Below are 20,497 nucleotides of genomic sequence, written 5' to 3' on the forward strand. Positions count from 1 at the left end.
GACCTCAAAACCCACAGAGACACACCTCTTAATAGCGCCACTCCCTTTGGGGGCCATTTTCTTTCAGATCACCACAGTAGAGCAGAAGGATTTGTCAAATATAGGTAAAACAGTGAACCACGTGAATGCTGCAAGCAAAGGCATGACTGCTGGTAAAGGCAAACTGAGCTCTTTGCCCTGACGCAAGAGCAAACCTCAAGGTGAAGATGCCAAGCATTGAAGGCAACAGGGTATAGAAACACATTTGAAATGAGAGCATCTATAAAGAATGCCTGAGGGCCACTCAGGAACTGTTTCCTCAGCTTTGGGGTTTACAGAACCCACTGCCCCTGCCCATCACTCCTTGGGAATCCTGGCTATATCCTGTGTGGGTGACAAAGATTAGTGTTGTCGTTCTGAGTTTTCCAAGCACAGAGAATGCAGATGCTGTAGAGCTTGGCCGTGAGAATCTGGAGAAAAGTCGAAGGCCAGGAAATATATAGCAGAGCATGAGTTCCCAACATGGACCCCCTGAGTAGGCTTCAAACATGACACCCAAGTTTCAGTGGAGACACCAGGACACTGGAAACACCAAGAGCAGTTGACATATACTGATAAAACCTATAGGCAGTAATTGGAGGCTCTGCAAAAGGAGCCCATGTGTTACTGGCAGGCTGCTGGGGAGGGGCTACCCCAGCCTCTTGAAGCGCAAATGATGTCATCATATGCCCTGAATGCCAGACACAGAACTATATAATTTAGTGCTTTCCCTGTTTGGCTATTGGTCTAATCGCTCCTTTGGTCTAATCATGTTTGTAGAGGGTCACAGTTAAAAGAGTCTGCCTCAAGTCTCAGAAGACAGCTTAATTTTTGAGAAGTGTTGGGGTTACCATGACTATGGAGATGTTTGAAATTGGACTGAATATTGAGACCACAGTCAACACGTCTCAGCGTATAGACAGTTGTACTAGTCACTATTGCTGTGACAAAACACCATGGAGTGAAGGCACCGTGGCAGGAGCCAGGAGCCGAGGGCTCACATCTTGAACCACAAGCCCAGTTTAAGCTCTCAAAGCCCACCCCCAGTGAGATACTTTCCCTAGAAAGGCCTGTGGCCTTTCTTGGTGAAGCTAAAACTCTACCTCTTTCCCCCAAAGACCCTCAGAAGCAGCCCCGCTCCCAGCAGGACTCTCCTCCAAGAAAGTATCCATCTTTTTCAGCTTCTGGTAGCTTAGAGTCATACCTTTTCCCATCGCATGGAAAGCCCAGCTTGCCCCCCACCATCACACATCTCTAGAGGGAGGCAGAAGCCATTCTGGCCCATGACTTTAATTGGCTGATTTCCTTCCACTGGGCCCTGGGATCAACTCAAATAGTCCATAGCTCTGCTCTGCTGAGAGATCTGGGGCTCCCCAGCCTGCTCTGTTGGGACAGACCAGTGTCTCAGAAATAGTGATTAGCTGGGACAATACAACAATCAGAAAATGTCACTTGAGGTTATGTGTTCATAAGATTGAAAAAAGACAAGTGGAAGACAGGGAACCTGTTGATGTCCAAAGCACCAGGTCAAACCAGCACACAGCACAGCCACTGCAAAAGAAAAGACAGAATCAGTGCATAGCCTCTAGGGAGTATGTGGGCCTTGGCCACAGAAGTCCTCCTGCCCTGTATGTCACCACCTGTCACAGCGCCATCTTCCAACCAGTGCCACCCTCACTCCCAGGAAGCCCTTAACACAGTCACTAGCTCCCAACTCAGACGCTCCAGAAGCATGACTTGGAAAAAGCTCTACACCCAAAAGGGGGCTTCCAAAAGTAGGTGTATTGGTGAGTGCAATGGGTCTTGTTGCAGTAATAACTGCAGGTTCCATGCCCCATGACTCAAGGGCAGTTAAAGCTCGTCAGAAAGGAATTGCATCTGTATTGAATAGGAACAATTTCTTTTCTTGTCATAGATGCCCTAACCAGTGCAGTGCACAGCTCTTTGGCCAGCAAATGGCATTCCGTTAGCCATCATCAACACAGTACAGGGAGGATTTAGAGGTGTACAAGAGGATGGACATGGTCCTATGCAGACACTATGACCATTTTATACAAAGAGGTCTGGATGCATCAAGGTATCTTAGGAGAGTTTCCGGAACTAAAGGCCCATAAAGACAATTATGTTCATATACATATATATCTTTACAACACACACCACATATATATCCTTATATATATTCCTTATTCTTATATCTCTATATGTTGTATATATGTGTATATACTCCTACATTTATATCTATATTTCATATATATTTATATGCATTCCTATATGTATGTGTAGAGTTCTGTATTTATATCTGTATTTTATATATGTGTGTGCATATATGTTCTTATATGTACCTGTGTATAATTCTACAGGAACACTTTTTACATACTACGCTAGTCTCCAGTTATCTACAGGAATCCACAGATATGTTACAAAGAAAGCTTTTCCTTAATCATAGAGAAATATGTCATTATCATTTTCAATTCATAAGAAGAACAAAAAGTACTGGACTCAAATGGTATAAATCAGCCCTCTAACATGTCAAGGAGGGTAATAACCCAGTCCTCCAACATGGCAGAGAGGGAAATAACCCGAGTCTCTAACATGGTGGTGGTGGGGGGGTAATAACCCATCCTCTAACATGGCAGGGGGTGGGGTAATAACCCCGTCCTCTAACATGGAAAAGAAAGTTTTCTAGATCCACCATCCCAGGAGCAGATCAGAAGTCAATGCTGCCTCATAACTTGGACCCTGGGCCGTGTCCACACTGCCTTCCCCCTGGCCCTCCGCAGCAGCCAGTGACAGCCTCTGTTATCCAGAGTGTGCCCCCTTGCAGTGACGGGTGCTTTCTGCACAAAGCCTGTGGGACCTGTGCACAGCAGGAACACTCATTAGTTTGCTTCTGCAGCCCACTTTTCTGCAGTTCCAGTGTTGGCTTCCAGTGCCTCCTATATGTCAACTCAGAAGTCTCAGGAGTCAAGCATCTTAAACTACGTCTGCTTCCTCACCAGCTCCCCCATCAGACACACACGCACATACAGTGTGTCCACGTTAACAACAGTCTGCCTCTCTGAAATGGTTTTCCATACAGCCAGCTATTACTTTATCTTTAAGATAAAGAAAGGGATGAAAGAGGCAAGAGGGAGGCACTTGATTAAATTATATAAATTAATGAGAATGCTTAACAGATTTAAGAGACTGTCCCATTCCTTCTCTTCACGCCCACCACAGACCGTGCGGGGATTTCCACGGAAATAAGCTGATCGGTAGGAATAAACACAGCCTACAACCTATTCTGTCCAGGGATTTCAAAGTTTGTCTACCAGGAGTTCCTCAAGCCTTGAGTTGCTTACCTCAGCCAGGGAGAGCTGGACAACGCCATTCTGGTCCTTGTCCAAAAGCCTGAACAGTTCTGAAACACCAGACAAGGAAGGAAGTCAGTCAGCTGTTTCTGGGTTTGGGACCATCAGAGCGCTGTCTCTGGTCAGCCCACACCAAACCACAGCTTTCTTTTCCCCCCACCCCTGCCCTCCCGATCTCATCATCCCCAGGGACCAGCAGTCAGGGTGAGTTTCCATGACAGCAGGTGTCTCCCAGACTGAGTGGATGGACCAAGCTGTCAGTGGAGATGGTTCCTCTGAGTCTTCACTTTCCGAAGCTCAGCCAAGAAACGCATTTCTGGGGCTGGAGAGATGGCTCAGAGGTTAAGAGCATTGCCTGCTCTTCCAAAGGTCCTGAGTTCAATTCCCAGCAACCACATGGTGGCTCACAACCATCTGTAATGGGATCTGGTGCCCTCTTCTGGCGTGCGGGCATACATGGAGGCAAAATGTTGTATACATAATAAATAAATAAATATTTAAAAAAAAAAAGAAACGCATTTCTTTGGCGAGTGGGTTATGGAAAGTCCTGTCCCTCAGCTCTGTCTCTGGCCAGCTGTTTTGCCCCTAAGGTCTCCACCTTGCACTCTCCCAATGGAAGGGAGATCCCCTCCCTTAAAAAGATAACTTACCGATTAAAAGATAACAGCATCCCAAGAGCCAAGGGAAGAATACAGCTACTGCATTCTAGAGGGAGCCCACCCTCTTCCTGGAAGGTGGCACAGTCTCTCAAATGACCCTCATGGTGATATACAGGTGAATAAACACTAAAGCTCCTAACACATGAAGGACCCTTAAGAGACTCAGTGCCTTGGCCTGGAGACTTTCTATAGCTCAATAATCAGGACAGCATTCTTCAGATCTCCAAGGAAAAGCAACCTTGGCCCTTAGGTGTGACCAGCCCAGACATCTGCAGCCCTAAAGTGTTTATTTCCCCTTCCTCCTGAGTATCACAGTTATAAAAATCCCATCTATACTCCCTTAGTCCCCCTGCTCCAAAGGCACTGTCAGGTCTCTTGCCTCCTAGCTTGGCCCTCACAGCGCTCTGTGTCTCTGAGGAAAAGAAGCAAGGCTAAAGAAAACCGAGGCTTACTGAACAGGGTCTCCAGGCGGATCATGCAAGCCACAAAGCCATCGAAGTCCATGCCAAGCTTGCTGCACGCATACCTCATGGCAATAGTCTGCTGGACCTGGTTGTTGAGAGCGAAACCTGGTGGCAGAGAGGGACTGTGTCACGAGCGACACAAAGGTCTTAGCGTTTCCCTGATAAGCTTCAAGGTGCTGGCATCACAGGGGGCCCTCCAGGATTTTCTGTGTAAATAAGGACTAACTCTGCCTCCCCACGGGAGGCCGCGGGGAGATGCCGCTGCAACAAATCTCTCACTCTTAGGGATGTCCCACCAACTCCTCCGGTCAACAGGCAGCTCAGCCCGAGGATAACCCATGGCTAACAACAACCACAGGAAGGGACAGGTAGAGACGGTAAGGGGCTTTGTGTCTATGAACCCCTGCGGAGCCCCACACCGTGTCACCACTGTCACTGCCTGACTCAGTAACAGGAAGATGCAGAGCCCCGCGGTCTCCTCCTTCCTGGACAGGATGGATCCCAGCAAGGCTCTGCCATCACGCTGGCATCCAATGTAAGAAAGCTCTCAGGAATGACCCTTAGCCACTGTCATGAGAACAACTATCTACACTGCGCACACCTGGCTCAGAAGGCCTCTTCTACAGGACGGGTCCTCACCTGCTTTCTTGAGGGCTGTCCTCATCTCATGGGCATTAATGGTCCCTACATGGTTGTGGTCCATTTCCTGGTAGATCTCCTGAAGCCCAGAGAGAAATCACACATGGAGAATAGCACAGTCCTGGACAACACTTTCCTCCCACTCTCTTGGGAAGCTAAGGACGTGCTCTAAAGAGATTTCACTGACATCTTCTGAGAAGTCCCCAAGCAGGAGAAACAGGGCTAAAGGACAGTGTAGCACTTTGTCCTCTGAATGGGGCTATCATTAGAGAGGCGGACATCAGTATCTCCCACTGCCATTGCCTCCCGGCTCCCTTCTGAACAATGTGCCCAAGTTCGGGTGGTTTTGACCAGAGTCTGGACAGACTAGGATCTAGAGCATTCCAGGAATAAGCGTTATAGAGGGTCAGAAGGGGGGAAAGGGGTCATGGCCCAGAAAGATGCCCTTCTCTCCCAAGAGAGAAAGAAAAAAAGTGCTAGTTACCAGATACTTGCGAATCTTCAGCCAGAGTGTTTTGAGCTCTGCGGGTCCCAGGGTTCCACTCCCGTCACTCTAAGCTTGTTAAAGGCCAACATGAACAAACCCTGAATCATCAGTATGTTCTTCCTCTTATGAGCTAAGCGAGTGCCTTGAAGTCTTAGTTGACTTCCTTCTATGTCTGAAGCAAGCCACACAATGGGGTGATGGTGGGAATTAAAATTAGAAGGTCAATTACTCACCCCAGAGGCCAGGCACAGAGGTAGGAGTAAAGAACAAAGCAGCAGCCTGAAAGCTCCCAATGACAACCCTGACTAACACCACACCCTCATTATCCTGGGGTCAGCCTGTGGAGCTATGTGGTTTATACACTCACTTCCAGACTAAAATATCTGTGATTAGTGCAACTTCTCATTCAAATAATGTTAATATTGTCAGAATGTCAAAAAAATTATGAGGTATTGCAACCACGGGGCTCTTCTCAGATGCCATAACGAAACCAAAAGAGGCATGCATGCTGGGGAGGCCGTGTGGAATTTTCTATATCCGACTTATCTTTCTTCAAAGAAAACTTACTGACTGCTGGACTAGACATGGGGTTTTGATTTTAAATTGTCCTTACCCTCATAAATTTCAGTCTCTTTTCTCACCAATCACACCAATCAATAAACAGCACTGTCTTACAGAACAGGCCATCAATCCTCCCCATGTATGTTAGAGAGCCAAATGAGAGTCCAGTTTGCACCCAACTGTGCAAAGTTCTCTGCTCCAGTCTGGATCTGGAATGATCAGCAAAGGTCCACTTGCCCAGCACGGCACTCTTGGAGCGGGCTAGGGGAGCTTTGAGGAGTTGGGTCTAGTGGAACAACACAGGTCATTGGAGGCATGCCCCTGCAGGGGGTGTTGGGTCCTGCCTCTTCCTTTCTCTCTTTTATCTCCTGGATGCCATGAGGTAAGCAGTTCTTCTCTTCTCCACCGTTCTCTGCTGCCTCATCATAGGTCAAAACAGCCCAAATTGTGGACTCAAAGAAGCCTTTGCTGTTACAAGCCCATCCTCTCAGGTATTCCATTAAAGCTGTGGAAGACTGACTCACATTGCCACCTGTCAGAGCATCCAGTCTGGACTGTATCTATGATTAGTGCTGGATGTTGGCTGGACCACAGCTCACATCCTCCTACAACACAAACAACCATTCTTGGCAGGATACTGGGCTCAGGGAAACAGCACCCCGAGTCTTGGCACTTTCTATGCTTGCATCTCCTATCACCCCCACAATGGCTGCATAAACTAGACATCCTCATTCTATTCTTTTCCAAAAAAAGATCCTAACAGCCAAGCATTTAGTAATGTCTCTAAATGTATATACCTGATAAGTAATAAAGACAGAATTTGAACCTTTGCTTGTTCCAAAGTCTAGATAGACCTATTGAGTCAGGGTCTCCAAGACTGAGAGTTATGCAGTGGTCTTTTCAAGTTTCCATGGGTGAGGGAATGCTGATGTGTATTCTAGTTATGTGGTATGTTCTTCTGTATATATGTTGCTCTTATTGGTTAAATAATAAGCCTGCTTTGGCCTATAGTACGGCAGCATATAGCTACACTGGAAGATGATATAGAAGAAGAGAATAGGCAGAGTCAAGGAGACGTCATGTAGCTGCAGAAGGAGAAAGATGCCCACTGGAAACCTTACCTGGCAACTACACAGGAATAATAGAAATGGGTTAATTTAAGATATAGAGCTACCCTATAAATATGCATGAACCAATGGCCGAACAGTGTTGTAATTATTATAGTTTCTGTGTGATTGTTCGGGTCTGGACAGCCGGGAAACAAACGAGCAGTCTCTGATTACAATCTAGTACTTGAAATACCATGTTAATGGGAGCACCATCTGTTGTAGGATTCCATGGAGACAAATGTCCACATGTGCAGATCCACAGAGGTAGACAATGTAGTAGTAGCTGTGATGGAATGAGAGTTGGGAGAACAAGGAATGACTGTTAACATGAGTGCAGATTTATGGGGGTGTGGGAAAGCGTTCTAAACCAGGTGGTGATGGTTGCACAACTCTGAATCTGACAAAAGCCACGAAACGACGTGTCCATCCCAACATATTCTTACATACGAACCACATCTTAATAGACTTGTCATCTTTGTATATCTGCACAGGCATTTTCACCGCACATGGAGATTTAAACACCACCCCATACTGAAGCAAAGACTCCAAAAGAAGACAGAATCACCAAGTCAGCAGCCCTGAGAGATACGGTGCCGTTGGGAATGATGGGTGGGTAACTACAACCAAATCTGAATCTGAATTGAAATCACCAGAAAGCTTTGATGGGAATGATTCTGAAACCGAGACCCAACCCTTGGCAAAGTCAATCAGACTTGAACTATTAATCACAGGTTGAACTATTAATCAAATTTGAACTATTAATCATAGGTTGAACTATTAATCCCACTTCCATGGAAGGATGCAAGGGCAGAAGGGCTCCAGCACTACTCCGCTCATGGCCACTTGGAGCTCCGAGGCCACTAGACAGTGCCACATATCTATCAATAATGACATGAACAGAGATTGGCACACACTCCGCTACCACAATTTTACACAAACCCTGCCATATGCGAAGTCACTCTTCCTGCCTTCTCTGGTGCTGGTGAAAGGCTCCTGGAGTAAGTTACCAGATTTTATCATGAATGAAGCCCTAAGAGCTGAGGCAGGCCTCCTTAGGCTAAAGGATTCATCTGCACCACCAGTAAGTGGAGAATGGCCACCTGGACCTGTCCCAGGCAAATCTTAAGGAAATACTGTTGAGTCATTAGTGCCCTATACCTTCCTATACAATTTCCTTGACATGTATAATTGTTTTCTCTATTCATCATGAAAACTCCTACCTGCTTATAATAGATTGAGTGTTTAGGTCCCCCCAACCCATGTCTTGAAATCTAATCCCAGTATGAAGGTATCAAGAAATGGGACCTCTGGAAAGTAATTGGGTCACCGAGGGGCACCCTTCATGAATGTAATTGTGCTGTTATAAAGGTAATTCCAAAGAAATCCCCTTCCGCCTTACAGCCAGGAACCAGGAGACAAGCCCTCACCAGACACGTCTTCCGTGTCTTGATCCTAGGTTTCCCAGCACCTCACACTGTAAGATATGCCATGTCTATTATTTCTCAGCCACACAGTTTAAGGCCTTGTGTAATAGTTTTCTGGCAAAGACCGAAAAGACCGTTCTTCAATAGGAGATGAGATCAGAGAGAACAAATAGGTTTTATCTTGTATCATAATCCTAAACTATTGGTAGTGGGTACCCAAGGGCCATATTGAGAGTCTGAAGCAAAGCTCATAGAATAATGGGGTGAGCCAGGGAAGGGCCCGGGTGAGGGTGGGGAGCTGGATAAATTCCAACAGGTGGGGGCACTGTGCTCAACACAGTGTGGAGGAAGGAGGCGGCACAAACCACTTGCTGTCCCTAAATTCCATAACTTGAGGTACTCAACTATGGAATATCTTGTTTTTTATGAATAATTGGGAGATAGTCTCAAGTACGGTCAAGACAATTTACAAAACAATTCATTTAAAACTCAAACACCATTCCTGACATATGATCAGTAAGTATGCTTCTTTTCGCAGTTTCTCCCCTCCCCTCCCTCCTTACTGGAAAAGGTAGAGGAGCCTTTAAAACAGGAAAAGAAAAAGATGTGACAGTTAAAGGATACATCTAGCAGGCTGATCATTTCTCTGCAAGTGCTGATGTTGAATCCATCAAATTTCATGTCTGTTCCTAAATATTTAAAAAGAAAAGAAGGTGGGAGTCAGGGTTGTTTGAAGACAGGGGAGATAAATGATCTAGACAGTAGGAGACTATCAAAGAGAGTACAGTTTCAATGGAGACAGTTAGAGCATCATGGGAAGCTCAGGACAGATACCTCCAGCATCCTGGTAACCAGGGATATAGTGCTGAGCAGCACTGGCCTTGTGTTTCAACCTCTGAACCTCAGCCTTGCTGCCCACAGATTTATGTTTGTAAGCTTTAGTTTTGCCTGCCATCAAATGGAAATGCAATGGTGATGATAGTGAAGCTACTTGCAACCAAGAACTGGTTGAGCATCGCAGTACAGGAAGCAAAACATGCTGAGTTCTTACTAAATCAGCTCTGCTCTGTTACCAGGATATTGGTGTAAGCCCACCTACTCTCCATCCCCACCCCAGCCCCTCCTTGGCTCTCCCTGTCACTGTCTGATCTACTCTTGAGAATAACCCTGCTTGGCAGATGTTATCATCATCCTCGTTTTATAAACAAGGATTGTGAAACCCAGGAGCTTCTACAGTTTGCTCAAAGTCATTGCCCTGTGTAGGGAGCAGAGCTGCGTTTTAAACATAGGCCACCTGGCTTCATAGTCACAACACACAGTGGCTCAATGAAGCTGTCGCTGTCAAGCCACAGGTGTCTCTCTGGACCTCCAGACATCCCTGCCCTCTTCCTTCACCTGGGCGCCAAAGACCTTGGAGCTCCTCCTCCTCTCTGCTCTAAGCCATAGAAGGAGCAAGAGCAGAGCAGAGAACTGAAGGGCTATCCTAAGCTAGGGCAGAGCTCTGAGCCCCAGGACACTGCTCAGGTCCCTGTCTATCTCTGATCTACAGTGAGAGCCCATTACCCAAGCAGACGAAGACTTAACCCTGACCATTCCCAGACCAGAGCAGAAAGTGGCTGGCTCCATACTGGCTTCGATGGCACTGAGGTTTGAAACAGGATGCAATGCCCTCCTTGGGGAGCAGGTGGACACTTGGGCAGTCCCCAAGGCTAGCAGAAGTCTGAAGTTTAGGCAACTGAGTATAGACAAGAACGATCAGTATCACCCCTCCCAGCTACTTCCCCAAAGAAGCACCATAAAGGATCTTCAGGCAACATTACATTTGTAAAACAGAGTTACATAAATCAAGCACAGCCCAGCTTCCTTGCTCTCAGGACTTATTTAATTGCATTTGATGTCAAGATTCTTGGTCCTGACGGGTCTGGGGACTTAAAAGTGTGAGTCTCAGCTCTTCCAATGCCACCTCCTCCCCAGCCTCACCAGACAGAGTCGGGATCTATAAGGTCAGAGGCAGCCTGGGGTACTTCTGGCTAATCTCTGCCTGCCCCTTCTCTTAGCCCCACCTGGCACTTCTCTCGGATGCCCACGGACTTTCTGGCAGGCCCCCAGGGAGAACTCACGTGTAGAAAACACTCCATTCAGGACCCTCTTGAGCTGATTAGCGCTGATCTCAGAATCCTAGAAAGAGCCCAAATGTGAATTATGTCAGACCCAACAAGCTATTTCATGGTATCCAATTAATGTCGAGGGTTCCCTACACAGGCAGACTCTATATCCACCAGCCCTTTGATTTTCCAAAGTGTGTGGTCTCCAACAGCCCAGAAGAGCACAGAAGGGTTAGTGGGGCAAACAGAGCGATGTCCATGGTACAAGCTTGGCACCCAGCTCCACAGAAGGCGCCAATCCAGCCTCTCGCTGTGTTTCATGGGACTTGCTTAGCCAGAGTGCAATAAGTAGCGACAGTGGGAACTAGCGCTGATGCACCTCACGCCCGATGTGTGGCTTCATTAAACCTTTAACAAAACCACATCCATGCTACAGTTAAAGAGCCGTGACTATAGAAACTGCTAATCACTGTGTGTGAGAGCGCGCACACGCACACACACACACATACACACACACATACAACGGCTTTTATCCTTGTACCGTAACAGCTTGGAGCTCACAGGCACCAAGTGCCAGATTTCCCACACGTGTGGGGGCTACTCCATAGAGGAGCACATTTCAGGCTGGAATTCGGATTCAGGGAATGAAGCAGCCCGTGTGTATTTGATGTGAACACTGAGCCAGAGAGAAGGTGCATGTCTCAACACCCAGATAGACCTCAGGCAGGACGAGGGACAAGGGGCGCAGTAGAAGCAGTGGACTGTAAGCTGGGTTCCAGTCTAGACAATCGCTCTGGTCCCCCTCTACTCCCCAACCAGGTCCTAACATTGGAGAGCTGGGACCAAAAGTGCACAAAGGTCTCCCTGGGGTGTAGGGTGCTCAGTTCTAGACTGAAACCCGGAACCCCTCTGAAAAAACTCTCAGTGGGTAAGTTCATTCCTCGACTAGGAAAAAAAGGGGGCTCTCAGAGACCACACTGGACATTGGCTGTGACCTCCATGAGACCTTGGGACCTTAGACTACTTCATTTTACTAACAGAGGAGAGCATGGTGGCCTGTGTCTCCTCTCCATCACCCCCAGAGAGAGAGAGAGAGAGAGAGAGAGAGAGAGAGAGAGAGAGAGAGAGAGAGAGAGAGAGAGAGAGAGAAGACAAGTTTGGAGAGAAATCTACAAACAACAGTGCTTTTCCTCTGGTGTTTTGGATGTGCTAAATAAAACATGGGCCCTTGGCAGCTGAGGGAACAAGCCTCTGCTGAGAAAAATGCTGGTCTGAGCATCAGCATAAAGCCAAGCGATGTATTCCGTGGGAGTGCGTGTCAGTGGCAACACAGAGCGGCTACTTGCAGGGTTGCTTTGCTTTGTTGCAAGGGTGCCTGGTATATCTTGTGTTTTCCCATTCCTCCCTCATCCCCCCTACTCCCAACAGAATTCACCATATATTCCAGGCTGTCCCCAAACTCCTAGCTCCTGCGGGCTTCCAGCCTCAGACTCCCACACTCCTAGAATGACAGACCACTGCACCAGGCTTCCATTCCATTTAAGTCCGAAAAGTCTCTTGGAGCCTCAATGGCAAAAGTGAGGTAGGAAGTATGGCTTTTCCCTTCTTGGGGTCTCTTTAGCACCTTATGACTCATCCAGGATCCCCAACTTCTATGAGGCCAGTGAGGATACACTTGGTCTTGGGTGAGCTCACATTTATGACTGCAAAATGATTGGAACCAAAAATGGACCCCGGGCAGCAGGACAGGGGGAGAAGGAACAGGGGACGGGGGACAGTTATGCATACCCTAACCACAATCATATTCATACACACACCAGAGACAGGCTTAGATTCCACAGCACCGCTGGTCTCCAGTGGGCAGGGCTGTGTCTCCATTCCCAGGGCAGGTTAACTGAGCAGCCTCCTGCTGAGGCTGGGCGATTCCCCCTCCGAAGGCTATCGATTTAAAGAGGTCATGCTGCCCTGGATTTCTAGTCAGAGGCCCATTCTGACAGGACTAATTTACAAACTGAAAGGCTTTTGGCGAGACCCCGAGATTGGGCTTTTCTATTTTCTCAAGTCAGTCAACGCAGGAAGAAAAGTGGCCTCTGGACAATAGTTATTCTGTCTCTCCCCAAAACACAGGAAAAGCCTGCCAGCTTGAGACAGGGTGAGGTGACACATGATAGGCACAGGCTGGAACCCCAGAGTCTGCAGCTCTGCCCTCTGTGCTCCAGCAGCCCCGGGTGCAGACAAGCTTGACCCGAGCCTGCTCCTGCCCAGCGCACGAGGCACCTGCCCTCCATGCACCTTGCCTGCGAACTCCTCAAACAGGCTCCGGAAGTGTTCATCTTCTCGATCCATGTCCAATGGATGTGGCTGGAAAGGACGACAGTGATGGAGTTAAAACAGGAGCTGTGGGGTGAAACACGGAGAATCCCAGGCCACCCGTTAGCCATTTAGCATCTACTGTGAGACTGCGCTGGGCCAGGCTTCCAGCTAAGTGGGGACATGTGGTGGTGTGAAAAACGTCGCCCACAGTCTCGGGCATTTACACCCTTGTTTCCTAGTTGGTGGCGCTGACTGGGGAGGCTTAGGAAGTGTGGCCTTACTGGAGGTGGGCTTTGGGATTAAAAACCTCCTTCTGCTTGCCCTTTGCCCTCTCTGATTTGACTTGCATTTGGAGAGGTGAGCTCTCAGCTTCCTATTCCTGCTGGCATGGCTTCTGTTTGCTGCTATGCCTGCCTGCTGTGATGGACACTTATTCCTCTGGAACAATAAGCCCAGATAAACTCTTACAAAAGTTGCCTTGGGTGCAGTGTCCTCTGATAGCCACAGATAAGTAATGAATACAGGTGGGTGGTAAGGAAGAGAACCACCCAGAGGGCTGGCAGTCCAGCAGGTTGCCATGCCTGATCCAGAGCTGCTCTCTGCGTCTACAACCCCTGAATCTCTTCTTTTAAGACTTATTTTAATGCTAACTATCTATATGTGTGGGGAGGGGTATGTGTCTGTGAGTGAGTGTAGGTGCCCAGAGACGCCAGAGGCACTAGAGCCCCAGAAGCTGGAGTTACAGGCAGTTGTGTGCTACTCTGCATGGACGCTGGGAACCACACTTAGGTCTTCTGCAAGAGGAGTATACACTCTTAACTGTTGAACCATCACTCCAGACCCCTAAGCCTTGAATTTCGGGTTTCAACCCTGAATCACTTTCAGAGAACAACAAAAACAGACACAAGGAAATCTCAGGCTGGGTCTGGAGAATATCTAAGGATTTTTGCCAACAACTTCATAGGAATCTGAACTCCAGAAATCATATGAAAAGTATGAAGCTGTTTATATGTGTTTTTTTTTTCAGAGTCATAAAAAATGAAGAAAAAGTCTAAAATGGAGTTAAGACCACAACCTAGTAGATACAACAGAACCAGAAGCCAGAAGACTTGGGTCGAAATACAGACAGGCCGCTTGCTGGAACCTATCTCTCGCAGACAAGTGCTCACTTCCCAATGCTAATATCAAACTACCCAGGACTGATACAAAGTGTCATCTAGCTAGGACTGTTACATAGTGTCATCTTGAAAATGAAATGAGAGCTAACCTGTGTCAGTCCTTTGAAAATCACCAGCCATTCTATAGTACCTTTGACAGAATGCTTTCCAAAGTATCTCTGACTGTCATCACCAGACAGCACAGAAAAGCCAGAGTCCCAGACAGCCTGAAGAGTCTCCAGAAACCATGTTGATTTCTTCCAAAGCCACAAGAGTATGTACACAAGGCCCAAGACAGCCTGGTGATGCTTCAGTATTAAGTTACAGTGACGGGAATGATGTCGTCCTTACCTACTGCCTGTGACTTAGTGTGGCCACGCTGTGAGGTCATCTCATTACTATATACTTTTCACAGATGGGGAAACGGAGGTTTAGAGAGCTAAGAAACATCACAGAAAGATAGTAAGAGCCAGAGATCTGGGAGGATGGCTACAAAGTGGTTTCTTCTAGACATGAGAAGGCTGATAGACTCATGAACTCACAGTAGCTGTGATCTCCCTACACAGCCCTGCACAACATGCCGGTGTGGGTAGGTGAGGTGTGTGAGACTCTACCCCTAACTGAGAAGGTTTTGGCAGGGGATGGATGCTGATGGAGGGAAGGTCAGTTTTCTTCAGCCGTGGGGTCATGGTAGATTGCCCATGTGCCAATGAGTGGCCTGGCTCCCATTTATGGTCAGCACTGATCATGTTCAGTGGATTATGAAGCAGGAGAAGAAGAAGAAAGAAATGAAGATGAAGTTGGGGGGAGTTGGAGAAGAGAAGTGGGGTATATATTATCTAAATACATTGCTAAAGAATATAGAATTAAAACACAAAAATAAACAGTTAAGTGACAGGAGACAAGATTACACTGCGATTTAATATAATGATAGAACCAAGATTCAAATGTCCTTCTCTGCTGTCCTCTAGAGTAACAACCAGAGACTGCTCAAAGAACTAACAAACCAACACTTGGAGATTTGTAACACCCATTCTGGTAGGCCATGAGATTTCCTGTCTCCCAAATCTTATTCCCTCAGCCTCTGTGGCTCTACTGCAAGGCTGCCAATGCTAGCATCACCCACAACATCCTATTCTCTCAGCCTCCATGGTTCTAACATGAGGTTACTGATGCTACTACCATCACCCATAACATCCTATTATCTCAGCTTCCATGGCTCTCACACGAGGTTACTGATGCTACCATCACCCACAAGATGCACAAACTGAAAGCCACACACACAGGTTCTTTAGGAGGAAAAGGTGACAGTTTCACAATATGATTTAAAGTGGTTTTATAGGAGAGAAAGTCGCTATACTGTTCATGTACTTTAAAGTCTAGTGGCAAGCCCATAAATTCTAGATGGAGCATAATATTCTATTATTCTGGGGAGAAAAGGTATGAAATTGCATTTTAAAGGGCAGAGCCAAGTGAGGCAGTGCTCCCTCGAATCCCAGTCTCTGAGAGACAAAGGCAAGAGGAGCTCAAGGCCAGCCTGTGCTCCATAGCAAGACCACTCCTCAGGCACATACATGACAATCCAGCGTACACATATGGACAGATGGTGTCTGTATCAGACAGTCTGCCAATGAGGGGACCCATACACTGGATGTGGGGCTGTTGGGACACACGGAGTGAGAGGATGTATTTATATAATGACAAAGTGCCTCAAAATTGTTCATCCATTCACCTGGAGCAAACAGGAGGCTGCCCTGGGTCTGTGAGCAAATACAGTGAGCGTTGAACAAGATTTCGCAGTGTCTCAAACAATGTGTTGCCCGAGGAGTGTCTACTCTCCTGGAACAACGTGTGTAGAATCATTTGGCAACAATGGGACAAGGAAGGAGTCCCATGACTAACCTGGGTGCTGATATCGCCTTAGCAGGCCTGCTCAATGGCACACATCTGAACATCGAGAGTGGCTGGTTCACAAGACAGCCAAGCCCTTTGCTTGTCTATCTAACTGTCCATGACTTGGAGTTGAGGACACAGGGGTTCCAGAAGGCTATGGCTATTCCTATCTCCTGTAAAGTCCTGAGTCTAACGAAGACATTACCACTGTAGTGTGTATGCTGGGCACACATGTGGGTATGGTGTGTGCATATTCTGTGTATGTGTGTGGTATAAGTCTGGTTATTGTGTTTTATACATGCATGGTATGTGTAGCGTTATGATGACGTATATAATAGACATACATGGTATGTGTATGTACAAGTATGCAATCTGTATTGTAGGTATTTGTGAGTAAATACATGTGATGTGATATTTTTGATCAGCATATGTGGTATATATTATATGTGTGATGTGTATATAGTATGCATGTATGGTATATGTATGTGGTGATTTGTGACACATGTGGTATAGAGTATGCATGTGTGTGGTGTGTGTATAATGTGGTATGTTTTATGGTGAGGATGTGGTGAAGTATGGTGAGTATGTGTGTATGGTATGTGTATTAAGTCATGTATATGTGATGTGGTATATATATGTAGGGACAGAGGTGGCCACAGAGAGAAAGAGAATCAAAGATTCTGTGAACCAGAAGTCCCAGGCTTTGGAATCCCAGAATCCCTCGCATGGTTCCATTGCCATGTTCTGGAAACCACAGAAGGCTCTCTGTCTGAAGGCTAGCACTTTACCAAGCTACGAGCCAAATGCAGCAGCCTATGAAGGAATGTATCATCAGATCCCAGGATGGCCAAGGCAGACCCATAGCCGGAAGGGACTTCGTGTTAGTTGAGGCTCCAGAAAACCCTAAGACCATGGGAGATGGAGACAGAGAGCCCCAGTGATAGCCAGAACTGAGCCCCTGCCAGCCTGGTTCAGTTAACAGAAACCAAAACAGACTTGTAGATTCTGTACTGTCTACCCTGACATACTGTGTTTCCTCCAGTGTCCCTGTATCCCACAGTGAGCATGGTAAGACTCTGGGAGTGATGAAGCCGAGCTACGTCTGCAGTTAGTGCGCAGTTGTCAAGAGCCAAACCTAGGATGGGCATAAGTGGTTCAGGGAGAAGGTTAACAAGTGGGCTGCCGGCCTGAGGAGCAGTCACACCCAGCTAACTGTAGGAAGATGAGGCAGATGACAGGGCATTTCCTGCCAGATAAACTCATCCCCAAGCCCCAGGCAGGTGGATCCTCAAGTGGGATGCTCCCACTCATCTGTAGAAACACCAGCTTACACGGTTGATTATTCCCAATAATAGAACACGTCTATCCCACTGCCGTCCATGCCAGGACAGCAGGCTCAGCCACTAGAGGGCACTTTGAGTAGCAGCTGCATACAGATACTCAGTTCCTTTGCGTGAACAGCAGAGGAATGGAGCTGGACCTGTGTCAGGTAAAGACATTCCCTCACCCCTGGGTCCTTCCCATGAAGCAGAAAGATTCTCTCTCTCTCTTTCTCTTTCTCTCTCTCTCTCTCTCTCTCTCTCTCTCTCTCTCTCTCTCTCTCTCTCTCTCTCTCTCTCTCTCTCACACACACACACACACACACACATGAGCGTGTGTGTGTGTGTGTGTGTGTGTGTGTGTGTGTGTGTATAGACTAGTGAACAGACGCTGGTGTCATTTCTTAGACACTATAGTACTATGTCCCAGAGAAACAAAATGTTACTAATCTCAATATATAAAGAACTCCATTAAATTAATAAGAAACTTGAATGTCTGCTACACAGTAGTGTGAGAGCTTGGCATAACTGGATTGCATACTGCTGTGGGATAATCTTTTTGTACACTATGAAGACAGGTCTTTGCAAAGGAGCCTTCTGATTGGTTTAATAAAGAGCTGAATGGCCAATAGCTAGGCAGGAAGAGTTTAGCCGGAACTCCCTGGAGAGAGAGGAACTGCGGGGGAGGGGAAGGGGGGCGGTTGAATCTAGAGACACCAGCGATACATGGAGAGAGTCAGACATACAGAATAAAGGAGAGGTAAAAAGCTACATGGCAGAACATAGATTAGTAGATTAATAGGTTCGTTTAAGTTATGAGTTAGTGGGCCAAGCCTAAGCTAAGGCTAAGCCTTCATAATTAATACTAAGTCTCTACATCATTCTTTGGGGCTGGTGGTCCCTTTGAGAAAGTACTGCTACAGCATACCTCGTGTGGGTTTCCAGCCACAGCATCCCCAATTTCTCTGAAATTCAGACAGAAGCGAATTAAACACGAAAAGGCGAGTTTAGCCAATGGCTGGGTTCTTTCAGAGGAAATTTTCTCTAATGGGAAGTTGATTTCACACCCAGGATTTCAGTTCCTGTGTAGCTGAACCCCTAAAAGGAATCCCCCTCCTTTACTGCCCCAACCACAACCCGCCCTGAAGTTTCCGTCAGAGATGAGGGTCTAGAATGCTGGGTGGTGAGTCCTGAGACACTCCCATCTCACCCCAGGGGCTCCGCTCTCTCCTGAAACCTCATGGCCGCCATGTCCTCTGCTGGCCTCATGGAGAATGTGAAGGATGAGGGTGGGTACATGGCAGGGGGACAGACAGTGTGTATGTGGTGTGCCTTAGGATTTGCAGTGTGGTATGTTTGGTGCACGTGGTATGTGGTACATGGGATATGTATATAATTCCGGATGTCTATGATAACATTCTGTGTGTGATGTATGTGTAATGAGTATGTGTGGGGTGTGTGTGTGTGAGAGTAATGTATTAGTGGTATACATACATACTGCATGGTATTGAAGTGTACGGCATGTATTATGTATGTAGTATGTGTTAGGTGCGCACGTCATATGTTGTAGTGTGTGTATATGATGTGGTATGAATAATATATGTATGTTTTGTATGTTATCTGATGCATGTGTTGTGTGAATACATGATATACACAGTGTGCATGTGATACATGTGTATATGTTCACCTATAGCATGTATATGGTGTTGTATACAAATATAAGGTAGGGATGCATAGATGGTATATATGTTGTATATATGTCTAGTATATATATATATATATAGTATGTAGGTTGCATGTAATGTGTATAACTAGTATGTATCTATATGGTGTGTATACTGAGTATGTGTTACTGTGTGCACATTCCTGCCCCAGATCTCATCAGCCTCTGCCAGGCAGTAGGACAGCTGATCAATAGGCTGTTGATGGTGCCCTGTCTCCCCAGCCCTGACTTTTCTGGATGAAGAAATTCCTAGTACTATAGAGGTAGCAGGAGACACACCCAGGGTAGGCCACTGGGTGTCCTTTCCAAACATCCTCTAGATACAGGGACAGGTGCCTCAGCAACGGGTGCCTCAGCAATGGGTGCCTCCCAAGGCTGCACTCCCACCTGGGGCCTCATTCAGAAAACATCCCCCACAAAGTACACGCACAGAGCCTGGGCCTTCTTCTCTGAGAACACCCTCAAGCAGAAGTCACCATCCTTGAAGGGCTCGAAGGTAGATGGCACCACCAGGTACTGTCCTGGGGGCAGCCGGACTCGGCTGGACACTTCACGCAGGTTCATGTAGCTGCTGGAGCGGGCAGAAGGCTGGTGGCTCTGGAAGAAGTCCCGGCCCAGGTGAGCATCCGTGTGGCTCTCCAGCTGCACAGAGCAATGGACAGAGTCAGTTTTTCCTTGGAGTTCAGCCCATCCTGTTGAATTAGGGATTGCCCCCTTGCACCTAGTGTGTAAGAATCAGAAGGCTCAGTTCAGTCACAAGCTAGCTCCCTGTGTCTCAATCATCAGGTGGATTGGGGTACATCCTGGGTGCCAAGCACAATGAGGCTGTGGCCTTAACCATGACCTTGACCAGCCCCTCTGCTCTCTAGCTCTCCCCAGTTAAATGAAGGGTAAAGCTTGAGATGTCTAGTGTGGCCTTTGTATATCTTTCTTCATGATTCCAGCAACCAGACTCTGCAGCTGTCTCTGTGAGAACAGCATTGACCCTCAGAGTCTAGTTCAAGGCTGAAGAAGGAAACTTTAACCCTGGTCCCCAAGGGAAGTGCCCTGGACGGCAACTGAAGTGACCAGGCTCTGAAGAAGACAGACAGAGGAGGGAGCTATCCAAGCCTGGTTCTGGGTCCCTCCTGGCCTCCAGGGATCAGGACTCTTCCTCAGGGAGGGCAAGATACTCCCATAAATCTGCTGGGAAGAAGAGTGGGAGTATACTGCCAGTGTGTGACACGGGCTAATTACTGGCTGCAGAGTGCTCCGAAAACACAGGTGCCAACGTTGT

At 47.2% G+C, this 20,497-nt stretch overlaps 1 protein-coding gene across 1 annotated transcript in view; it reads right to left on the minus strand.

Annotated features, from left to right (window-relative positions):
* Positions 1-1,545: 1,545 nt before the first annotated feature.
* Positions 1,546-20,497, minus strand: part of Capn8 (calpain 8) — a 70,605-nt gene continuing 51,653 nt past the window's right edge. Inside the window, exons 12-21 of the mRNA XM_038349465.1 lie at positions 19,652-19,863; positions 18,427-18,463; positions 13,109-13,177; positions 10,832-10,889; positions 9,336-9,400; positions 5,615-5,683; positions 5,131-5,209; positions 4,480-4,596; positions 3,360-3,418; positions 1,546-1,569 (exon numbers count right to left, since the gene is read on the minus strand). Of these exons, the coding sequence (XP_038205393.1) occupies positions 1,546-1,569; positions 3,360-3,418; positions 4,480-4,596; positions 5,131-5,209; positions 5,615-5,683; positions 9,336-9,400; positions 10,832-10,889; positions 13,109-13,177; positions 18,427-18,463; positions 19,652-19,863 (789 nt within the window). The remainder of the gene's footprint in view (positions 1,570-3,359; positions 3,419-4,479; positions 4,597-5,130; positions 5,210-5,614; positions 5,684-9,335; positions 9,401-10,831; positions 10,890-13,108; positions 13,178-18,426; positions 18,464-19,651; positions 19,864-20,497) is intronic.

This window comes from Arvicola amphibius, chromosome 12, assembly GCF_903992535.2.
Source record: "Arvicola amphibius chromosome 12, mArvAmp1.2, whole genome shotgun sequence".
Lineage (NCBI taxonomy): Eukaryota > Metazoa > Chordata > Mammalia > Rodentia > Cricetidae > Arvicola > Arvicola amphibius.